The sequence below is a fragment of the Spermophilus citellus genome (genome assembly GCF_964194105.1).
Source record: "Spermophilus citellus genome assembly, chromosome: 17".
Classification (NCBI taxonomy): domain Eukaryota; kingdom Metazoa; phylum Chordata; class Mammalia; order Rodentia; family Sciuridae; genus Spermophilus; species Spermophilus citellus.
The window spans coordinates 34474072-34485793 of NC_138199.1; the positions used below are offsets into that span (position 1 = coordinate 34474072).

General features: G+C 42.3%; 1 protein-coding gene across 1 annotated transcript in view; it reads left to right on the plus strand.

Moving 5' to 3' along the window:
- PSMD11 (proteasome 26S subunit, non-ATPase 11) overlaps positions 1-8060 on the plus strand; it is a 37924-nt gene extending 29864 nt beyond the window's left edge. Inside the window, exons 8-14 of the mRNA XM_081270854.1 lie at positions 722-782; positions 2891-2953; positions 5082-5207; positions 5676-5711; positions 5951-6002; positions 6487-6629; positions 6749-8060. Coding sequence (XP_081126980.1) covers positions 722-782; positions 2891-2953; positions 5082-5207; positions 5676-5711; positions 5951-6002; positions 6487-6629 — 481 coding nt within the window. The 3' untranslated portion in view covers positions 6749-8060. The remainder of the gene's footprint in view (positions 1-721; positions 783-2890; positions 2954-5081; positions 5208-5675; positions 5712-5950; positions 6003-6486; positions 6630-6748) is intronic.
- Positions 8061-11722: the final 3662 nt, after the last annotated feature.

The window sequence follows — 11722 nt, forward strand, 5'->3', positions numbered from 1 at the left end:
TTTGCTTGCTAGTCTTTCAGACTCAGGAGACAGATTGTAGGAATCCCTTTCCTATCTCCTCTTGGAGAAGTCTCCTTATCCTTCAGAGACTCTGTCCTCATTGGTGCTTAACCATAGAACAGACTATGCCAGACAAACTGGGCCCCCCAGAATATGAAGGATAGGCTAAGGGACATTTGAAAGAGAGGACAACAATAAGTATGACATCTTTTTTAAAAAAATTATCCTAATTTTATTGGGAATTAATAAAATATTGGCTGGGATTCTGGATCTTTGGATTACACATGGGTTGTATTTTGGTAAGACCTGTTATACTGGAATTTGACTTATACTTCCTGTTCTACCTGTTTGGCCTATTGTTTTTGGTAGGTTCAATTGGGCTTCCTTTTTAGTGTTGGAATTTTTCTAGTTTTCATTACTGATCTTTAGCCCAGAATGAAGAAAGCCTAGCTTCTAATGTGAGGAATATATAGGTTTTAGGGGTTGGGGCTGATTTTTTTCCTTTGGGCGGTCTTTTTTTTTTTAATATCTTTGTTTATTTATTTTTTATGTGGTGCTAAGGATCAAATCAATGTCTCACACATGCTAGGCAAGCGCTCAGCCACTGAGCTATAGCCCCAGCCCTTCTTTGGGCAGTCTTTATAGTGGAAGTTCACTGAAACCTGTACTTAGAATCATAACATCCTGGAGCAGTTGACCAAGTATATCTTTTTTTTTCTAGCCCAGAAGATGTCCAGGCTTTGGTGAGCGGGAAACTTGCACTTCGGTATGCAGGGAGGCAGGTAGGAAATGTAGTTCTACTTCATATGAGACCAGCATGTTGTCAGTTTCATGATGTTTGGTGAAACCAGAGCTCTTCAGGTCTCTATTTTGCTCTTCCCTCTTCCCCACCTGTTTCCTTCCCTGAAGCCCATTCAGTGTTTTTCCTATACTGTTGGATTCTTGACCCACAAAGTTGGTATTTGGTGCTTTTACAGACATAAGGTGGTTTAAGGTAGTTACAGAACTGAACTGTAGCATTCACAGATGCTACAGTGAGTTAGGTTGCATTTAACATTGATCTGTCTCATGAGCCTGCAGATTTAACATGTGCAGAATATATGACCTGTTGGATTCTCTGAGTCAGGAGTGTGGTTAGGTCTGGGACATGTGTGCTTTAGGGAGGTCTGATTATTTGTTGTAAAAACTAGATTTTGAGACCCATACTATTCAATTCAAGCCTTGAGTTTTAAGTGTGATGCAAAAAGGACCTTTGATTGTTGGTAGCCCTTCTTTTGTTTTTGGTAGTAGGCATTGAACCCAGGGTTGCTTTACCATGAGCTACACTCCAGCCCTTTTTAGTTTTTAAAAAAATTTTTGAGTTAGGGTCTCACAAAATTGCCAAGCTTAGCCTCAGATTTGTGATCCTCCTGTCTCAGCCTCCTGATTTGCTGGGATTACGAGCATTCGTCCCCATGCCTGGTTGAGTATAAGTTCTGAGAGCAAGCAATTTTCACCTTTGTGGAGATGATATCTAAGATTTGTTATACCCATTTTTGCTCAGTTATCACTAGTTAAATAAAAGTAATCTTTTGGATTTCAAATGGATTTGTTTCTGAACAATAGATTGGCCATCTCACTACATCTCTGGAGGAATGACCACAACAGATGATTTCTTTTTTTGACAAGTAACCCTAATTGGTTTTGTATTAACAAAAGTTTCAGGTTAGTTCCTATTTTGGGTCTCAAGAATACTGGTTATCACTATAGTGAAAGATGTACTTTCCTAAGGACTACAGTTGAGATAGGTCATGTGTTCAGGATAAGATTAGATAGCTAATAAATGGTGGAGCCAGACTTTGAACTTGGGTTATCTGGCTCTAAGTTCCAGGCTTTCCTCATGATGACATTTGTTCTGTCTACAAAACAGATGCTGGAGATAAACTGTTCTTGATAGACTTGTACCACTTAGTCTGCTATATAAGGCATCCCTATTTAAGTATGTAAGCTGACACAGGGGGAGCTCCTTCTGTCTCTTTGAGCCTTGATGACAACTTTCAACCAGGAGTTGGGCTGATCTAGAAAGATGGGTATTTCTAATTTCTTGCTAAGTAGACTTAATAGCTTGGACTATAATTTTATAATTAGGTTAAAAGTTGCCATTAGTGGGCTGGGAATATAGCTCAATGGCTGAGTCCTTGCTGAGCATGCGCCAAGCCCTGGATTTCATTTCCAGTAATACTCCCCACTCCCTAAAAAAAGTTGCCCTTAGCCATTGAATGTATCTCTAATACTCTCTCTATAATTTTTTTTAAGTTATAGATGGACAAAATACCTTTATTTTATTTATTTTTATGTGGTGTTAAGGATCGAACCCAATGCCTCACACATGCTAGGCAAGTGCTCTGTCTGTCACTGAGCTATAGCCTCAGCCCCCTTTGTAGGGTTTTAATATTCAAGTATAATATGTAGAATATATTAATACCTTAATCCTAATAAAATAGACCTCATTCAGTGCCTTGTATCGAACTTGGTAGAATGGATCTTGATAAAGCACAGGTGTATATTCATGTTTGAGCACAGGAAGGAGTTGGGTAGGTATGGAGATAAGGATTCTTAGAGGAAGGGGAAAGAAATCACAGTTCTGTCATTTTTCCCTTTCAGCTTGTCATATCTGGAGAATTCTGTATCAAGGTCTTTTTGGGAGACTTCTAAGTCACTTGAGATTTCAAAAGGAAAATGGTTGGCATACAGTGATATTTAATCCTTTTAGCTTTTCAGCCCAGGCCTCTGAAAAAGAATCCTTATAGCACAAGTTCTGTGGATATAAACATATTATCTCTGAGACTTTTTTGGGTGTATGTAAACATGCAAAATAGATCATTTTTATGATTTATCTCTTTATTCTCAGACAGAAGCATTAAAATGCGTGGCTCAGGCTAGCAAGAACAGATCGCTGGCAGATTTTGAAAAGGTGAGCATGGTATTGGGTTGGTAGGGAATGGGGTGGAAGACCATTTAAAATCTTTTTAAAAATAGTTCTATAAGAAGTTGCAAAGATAGCATCAAGTGATCCCATGTGCCCTTAGTACAATCTCAAATCCAGGAAATAGTTAAGCACTTTTGTACAATGAAACTTGTTATGTTGATTTAGATTATATATCATATATAATACTTCTTAGTTTCAAAAAGTTCTCTCTGTCATCCTTATTTACAGCAAAGCTCTTATCTTCATTTTGTGGTTGAGGGAATCAGGAGGATGCCCAAAGTCACACAGTTATATGTATCATGGTTTGACTCCAAGTCTAGTGCTTATCTCACATATTATAATCATAGGTATTCCTTCAGCTCCAGAAATGTCAGGTCTGCTTCTTTGTGATCAAAAGAGAAGTTTTATGTGCACATTTGGCCCTAAAGAAACTTCCTCAGGATGATAAAACTGTAAAGAAGAGAAACTTCCTCAGGATGATGTTCTAGATTTTGACTTATGTGTTAGTCAAGTTTTCATTACTGTGACCAAAATACCCCCGCAAGAACAATTTAGAGGTGGAAAACTTTATTTTGGTTCATGGGATGACCTCTTGCTCTGGGCCTAAGGTGAGGCACAACAACATGGCAGAATGATGTGGTAGAGGAACACTATTTCACTCATGGTAGCCAAGAAACAGAGCACTACTCCCTTACATAGGGAAATGAACCCTTCTAGGACATGCCCCCAATGACTTTCATTCCTTCATTACCACAAGAGCTTTTGGGGGATACTTCATAAGCATACCATAACAACTCCTATGCCATTTGCTTATTGGGAAATTTCAAAAGGAGAGACACTTGTCTCAGGTATATATATTCTTTCTTGAGCCTCTCTCCTCTTTGTGTGATTAGAGTGACCAACTTAAAAACAGAACCTAGATCCAGCTAGATGTGGGGCACATACCTGTAATCCCAGCAACTCAAAGAGGCTGAGGCAGGAGGATCACAAGTTCAAGACCAGCCTCAGCAATTTAGAGAGGCCCTAAACAACTTAGACCCTGTCTCAAAATACAAAGGACTGGGGATGTAGCTTAGTGATAAAGTGCCCTTGGGTTTAATCCCCAGTTCCTACCCCAAAACAAAAACAAAAAACCCTCCTAGATCCAGAATGAAAAAAAAAAAACAACAAACATGTAGATGGATACTAGGTCATGTGGCCTGGATTATCCCCAAGACTCATCATTTTCCTGAGGACTCTTGCTGATTCTTGCCATCTCTTACTTGGCATGATTTGCCTGCTTTTTAAAACATCTTATAGTACAGTAGACATGAGACTTGGATAGTGAAACCATTGCTAAAGGTACATATGTTATGTACATGAATAAATAGTTTGTCATTTTACCCCCAGCTTTGGATCTTACATGGAACACTTTTTTTAAAAAAAATATATAATCAATTTATTTATTTATTTTTTAAGAGAGAAGAGACAGAGAGAGAGAGAGAGAGAGAGAGAGAGAATTTTTAATATTTATTTTTTAGTTCTCGGCGGACACAACATCCTTTTTGGTATGTGGTGCTGAGGATCGAACCCGGGCCAGGCGGGCGCGCTACTGCTTGAGCCACATCCCCAGCCCCAATGGAACACTTTTATTCCAAGTGATTCCTTGGGAAAAGGGTCCTGTGATCAGATATTTGGGAAATATCAGGATTAAGCAAAATCGGTTAGGTTTTCTGTTTTAACAGCAGAGCTATACTATACTGATATTCCTCACAAAACTCCCAAGATCTTGTTGTGCAATTTAGCGTTTCTTATTTAAACTCAGAATTATTTGAAATAAATGCTGAAAAATGCTTATGTAGTTGATTTGGCTTACAAGTGGAACTGCTCCTAGGGCTTACATGATTTGAACTGGTGACATGAAGGTTTTAGATAGAAAGATTGTGACTTCACCTTTTTGTTTGACATTCCTTTTTTTCTGCTTTGTTAATGGCTTTTCTTTGGTCTCCTCAAAACTCCCAGAACTTCATTCAACCATGTAGTTAGAATGGGTAGCCAGCTATTCAGGAAGTTAGGAGGAGTGTGACTTTAAAGTTCTTTTCTGTGCCAATCTCTGTGCTGGCTCTTTGGACAGGCCCTGACAGATTACCGGGCAGAGCTCCGGGATGACCCAATCATCAGCACACACTTGGCCAAGTTGTATGATAACTTACTGGAGCAGAATCTGATCCGAGTCATTGAACCTTTTTCTCGAGTACAGGTAAAAACCATCCTGGGGATTCTGTCTGGTTTTGGCCATACATTCCCACTGTAGCCACCTCCCTTTTCACATCTGTACGAAATAGGAGCTCACTTCCAAGGTTATGCCTGGTGAGCAAGAGGCCACCAAGAGCTCGGTTTATCTTGATGGGAAATGAGTGGAGGAGGAGTAGAAACTTGTGAGATGGCACCTGCTTGTGCCCTGAGTACAGTTTCTTTCTTGATTTTGTAGTCATTGTGCATGTGGTACTCATTTTCTATATTGGATATGTGGGACAGGAGTGGGTTTATTATCTGTAATGGTAACATCAGGCAAATGGACGGCATAAGGGAAGCTAAGTATGGCCAGGGAAAATTTTTAGAGACATTCAACAGGTTCAAAAGACACAGCAATTTCCTGTCCCCTGCTTCTCATATTGGAGGCAAAAGTAAAACTTTCAGTGTTGTGTCTCTCTGCCTTTCCTTTTAGATTGAACACATATCTAGCCTCATCAAACTCTCTAAGGTAAGGAGTTCAGAGGCCTTCTGGTGGGTAGGGATGGGAAAGAGGTGGTGTAGAAGGGATACCATTTGTACCTGATGGGCCTTATTGGAAAGCTCCTAAGCTTCCCGGGGAATGGGAAATGTCAGAGCTGAAGTTGCATTGTTGCTGTTTGGTTTTCAATCTATTTGCCCTAAGATCTTTTCTACAAAGCTTTCATATCAGGGTGATATGGTCCCTTTAATCATGTGCTTTGATTTTAGGCCGATGTGGAAAGAAAATTATCACAGATGATTCTTGACAAGAAGTTTCATGGTGAGTAACAGTCACACAGACAAGGGGACTAGTGGTGATAAAGATGGTTTAAGAGGCATTTATTTATTTATTTGTGGTGCTGGGGGTTGAACCCAGGAGTGCTTAACCACTGAGCTACATCCCCAGCCCTTTTTTATATTTTATTTTGAAACTGGATCTTGCTGAGTTGTTTAGGGCCTCTCTAAGTTGCTGAGGCTGGCTTTGAACTTGAGATCCTTCTGCCTCAGTCTTCTAAGCTGCTGGGATTACAGGCATATACCACCGTGCCTGACAAGAGGTTTATTTTTAAAGAAATTGTTTGGTTCTCTGGGATCCTGGTCCCTCTTCCCTGTGTTAAGTGTGTAATAACATGCAAATGGAACAGGAAGATGAGTTCTATTCCCTTTTTCTGGAGAAAATGAGGCAACTAGGGATCAGGCTACTTTAAAATTGCTTTTATGTCTAATCTATTCTTTTACTTGGGTTGCCCTTGTGTTTCCTGCAGGGATTTTGGACCAGGGGGAGGGTGTCCTGATTATTTTCGATGAACCCCCAGTAGATAAAACTTATGAAGCTGCTCTGGAAACAATTCAGAACATGAGTAAAGTAGTGGATTCCCTCTACAACAAAGCCAAGAAACTGACATAGGTGAGTGCCTGCCCTGGACCCAGGGCTGGGCAGCGCTGTCTTCTGCCTGTTGGGACTGAAAACCTCCTCCTGGTGTCCTCGTGGCTTCCTGATTGACACTGCTCTGTCTTCTCTTGCAGAATTGGATCTGTAGCGGTCCTTTGGAGAGTGTGTGTGGCGGGAGAGTGAAACCTTGGGGCAAAATGCTAGGAGATTTCTTTTTTCTTTTTGTTCTACTTTTCGCTCGGAAAGTTTTTAAATCCTCATTTGGTGCATCTGTATTCCAACCCATAGGTGTGCCAGTTTTCATGTAATCTTTACTGGCCCAACTTGGGAGTGGGAAATTGCTTTAAAAAAAAAAAAAAGAAAGAAAAAAAAGATTATTCTAAATAAAAGGAAAAAGGCTTACACTACCTAAAGCTGTGCTCTCTGCCTCCTGGGAGAGGGCCACAAAGCCAGGCACCCCGCCAACCACTGGGGGCTCTAATCTACCCGCTGGGCGTCACCTCTCCTCTTCTTCAGAATTGGGTGTTTGCTGACCATCAAAAGCAATGACTTTTTATTCTGTTTGTACTGAACCAAAACAAACAACTGTGTATAGACTGCTGTTTTCTTTTTTATTTGAAATGAGGCGTTTCGATGTTCTTTCCCTTGCCATTTGGCCTGTCCATCCTACCTTTCCTGATATTGGCTCCAGCAGACTAGCCGAAGGTCCTTCCACTACCGCCACTGCCGCCGCCGCCGCCACAGCAGCAGCAGCAGCAGCAGCAGCAACACCTGCACGGCTCCGCTCTGACCTGTGAAAGGAATGGGGACAAGGCCAGGAGCTAGTGTCCACCACGGCCACACAGGGAGCAGCGTGGGCCCTCAGCCCCCAGGGGACCTGCTGTGCATGTGGCTTTTTTTAACACAGTAATTAGACTAGATGTCAGTGTTTTAACTGTCCCTCTTTTCTGTCCTCTACTCTTCTTTCTCTTTTCCCTCTCTCAATCAGGAGACCACTTTTTCCTTCCCTCTCCCACTCCTCCTCTCCTGCTGTCAGATGGATTTATTCCTTTTTAAAACAGTGAACATCGGAAATGAGACTGTGGGGTGTTTTTTGTTTTATTTTGTTTTTTTAATTTTCTCTGTTGGGTTTTCAAGCAACCTCATGTCTCCTTTCCAGGGAGCGTCTTTATTTACCTCTTAGAACTCGAATAGATGGGCGGTAGAGCACTGTATTTCAGCATGCTTTGTTTTCTGATATGATTACATAGCAAGGCTTTAATGCCATTTGGGCAGGTAAGCTTCAGCACCTTGTCGCTGTGCTCAACAATATTTTCTTCTCTCATTTTCTCTTTTTTCTTCTCCCCCTCTTCCTGACTCCTTCCTGCTGGCCTCCTTTTCTCTTTCTTTACCTTTCTCAGATTATCCTTCCAGGTTTTCGTAATAAATTTATATTTTGTAAAAGGATTTTGTTGTACCAGGTTTTGCATCTTCACTGAATCTGACTGGCTTTTATTTTCCTCTCCGAAATCAGGTTTTTGTTCTTAACATCTTCTCTCCCCATCATGTCCAGTCACTGTTTTGGTTTTGGCACCATCAATATCCAATGTACAAACGGTTCTTGCTAACCAACACCAGGTATATCTGATGTTCAGATGAGTTCCAATAAAATAATTTTTTTTTCAAAAGGTGTCATTTCTTGAGTACTGGAGGTTTTCTGAGCAAGTTCAAACAGCTCTGTGTAGCTCAGCAATAGTCTAGCCCTCTAGATTGGCCAAAGCTCCATTATCTCATTTGCTTATATTAATGTTAGTAGTCCTTTAGCCGAATCTGTAGTCCACTTTGGAGGGCTTTGGGCAGGAGACTTGATCTGTGATGGCTGAAAGCAGAAATGGAGTTCAGGTATGTTTTTCTAAGGCAGCATGATCCAGCAAGAACACCTGGATTCTGTCAGTAAGATCCTCCAAGGTTGATGCTTCTATGGTAGGTGATTGTGATACAAAAGGTCATATGAAGTAATGGAAATGCAAGTGTGTAGAGGGTTCTCACATTCAGCTGTGGTTTAGTTTCCCTTTAGAATCTTCAGAAGCAGTGGTTTTCATGATGTTCTCAGACCCTGGGAACGATTCTGAGGGATTTGCCGACTCTTCTCCAGTTTGAGTATTTTGGTATTCTCAGTTTTAATATTGTGTTTCTGTGCATAATTTTACTTGCATAGAGGTTTGTTTCTATAAAGGACTTTAAAATAAATATTCCATAGAGTTCCTAGTACTGGAACAGAGAGGAAAGGGTTTCCCAAACTTAGGGGATCCCCTCCCCAAGAGGCTCAGGGCAGCAGCCCTTTTCTCTGCTTCCCTGTTCAGTCTGGTGACTTCCTCTAGACCCGCGCTGTCCAATGAGTAGCTGCTAGCCACATGCAGCTGTTGAGTACTTATAGTGTGGCTAGTTTTGAACTGTTAATGTGCTGCAAATGTAAAAAAACAGATTTTGAAGGATAAGAGTGAAAAAATGTAAAATAGCTCAAGTTTTTTAAAGTGTATGTTGAAATATTTTGGGTATATTGGGTTAAATAAAATATTATTACAAATCACCTGTTTCTTTTTACTTTTTTAACATGGCTACTGGAAAGTATCAAATTATCTATGTGGCTTGTCATTGTGACGCATGTTATACTTTAGTTGGACAGCGCTGTTCTAGACCATCAAGGACCAGCAGTTGTGCCACTACTTTCCCTCCCAGCCCTCATGTGAGCTAGTTTAGGCATAACTGAGAAGGTCATCTGCTCCATAGGCTGGGCTGGGCTGGGCTGGGCTATCTCACCAAGGGTCCCTTTTAGGCACCAGTCTTCACAGTGCCAGGACTTTCTTGGTTGTTAAGGAGTCACTGCTGGTGTTAGGAGCAGAGGCTAAGGTGTCTGCACTGCTCTGGTGCCCTGCTGTGCATTGAATTATGTAATCTGTGCTGCCCAGAAGGGCCACTAGATGCTGCTCTGTGATCCCTAAAGAACAAAGACTTCCTCAGGAACCAGGGCTCAGCCCAGCTTTATATGGAACCCTTTCTGGAAGCTGTAGCTGGCTGCTGCTTGGCCTCCCTTCTTCAGGCTCTCATGGAAAGTGGAATATGCAGAACAGGGAACTGGTATCATAGTCCAGCAAGGCAGCCAACAAAATTGTTGGCCCTTCAGGTAACTAGAGATAGGCTGTAGGATAAGTAGGCTGGTTGACAAGGGTGCTAATTGGACATCTTCCCACAGTTGATTGATGAAGAGGACTGGGAAGAAAATCCTATGTCTTGCCTTTTGGGTCCTTGCTTTCTGCCATTTGGGGCAGATTGTTGTCCTCCTTTTCTTCCTGATGGAAGCTGGGGTGGGGGAGCTGTGTGATGCCTTGAAACAGGCAGGGCTGGGGTGGGTGGGGACAGCCTCTTCCCTCAGCAGCAGGTAGGCTGGCAGTGCCATCCCATACCTACTCTGCTGCAAATAAAGATTTTGCTTCTGACCAATGTAAGAAAGGTTGGGATAGTTCTGTGGAGGCTCTTTGAGGTGATAATGAAGGCCTGACTTGAGAAAGGCAAGAGATAACACAAGTGTAGCCAGGCTGGCAAAGACCCAAGCAAATGTTGCTCTGTTTGGGGAAGCAAGGTGGTCAAATTTGGTACTGCCAATTAGGAATTGGAATAGCTAGTATTGAAATGCAGTTTCTAAGGGGTGGATTACAGGCTTGGAAATCTGGTTATAATTTAGGAAATTGAAAGCATTTAACCCTTGCTTAACATTGGGATCAGAAGGGAGCTTAAGACAATGGACACAAGGCCAACCTAGGAGCTGAGCCTCTAGTAGGGGCCTGGGTTCATCTTTTCTTTATAAAGGAAGAGAGACGTCTGACCAGAGGACATGAAGGACCCAGAAATTACTTCTCACTTCTTACTATTAGGGGAAGGGGGAACACAGATAGCTTTATCTGAAGAGTGGGTAGGTTGCTGAAGTGGTTTGAACATGGTTTGTCCCTTCGAATTCCCAGGGCTTAATGGAGTTCCTTTGAGAAAGTGGGTGGTTATTGGAAGCAGGTCATCCTTGCACCTGTGCTTACTCACCCACACTGCTTACTTGGGCTTCCCATTGGCGAAGCCCTTACCTGGGCATATTGTGCTGCAGGAGCTTGGCGGTTCAACCTCCAGAACTGTGAGCTGCAACCACCTATTTTCTTTGTAGATTATTCATTGTCATGTATTATGTTCAGAAAACAGGCAAGATGTGTAGCTTGAGGGATATTCAAAAGGAATATATTGAATTAAGAGCCTGCCTTCCTCAAAGTGATGAGAACAGCTGTTGTGGACTTTTATATTATTTAGTACAGAGCAGTTTTGCACTGTGTGGTAACCAAGGACCCTAAAGCCACTATTGACAATAATCTGGGTAGTACATAAGCTCTTAGCACTTTGTGACTTGGCAGCATTCATCTGGATGATATGAGATCCCCTTCTCTGTCGCCCTAGTCAGTTGGCAGAGTATGCAAATAGTCAGTAATGGGATATTGATAGCCTCTTCTTGGGAAGCTTCCTCATCTCCAGGTCCAGATATGGTAATCTGAATTAAGAATCAGGTTTATAATCAGGTTTGCATCAGTGTCCAGAACCATACACAAATGAACCAGCAATAAACAGTAGCTTTTGTGAAGGATTTGGTTTCATTTCTGAAGCAACTCTTACCCGGACCAGAATTTTGCTCAGTTTTACAACTACTACTGTGAAGTTTTCAAGTTACATTTAGAAGACATTTAAATCAGGGTCAGAGGCTCCTTGGAGGCGCCGCTGCCTTAGTATTTACCATAATAGATGGGTTTAGGTCCAGCCTGTCGGTTGGTGGTCCAGAACGGTCCTCGCCTTTCTGGCCTGGGTTTGGGATCTATCTAGTGGCGGGCGTTTACAAGGATGAAGGCATACATGTGCGTGACACTAGGGCGGCCTCTAGTAAGGACTGTGCCCTCCCCGCTCAGTGGCGGACTTTTCATGCCCCGGGGGCGATAGTCTGCGTCCAGCGGCCGCGCGATGCCAGGGCTGGCGGCGGCAGATCGCCCTGGCTGCCGGCAGCTGCGGGCTGCGCGGCGGGAACAAAGGCAGCACGTGGCGGG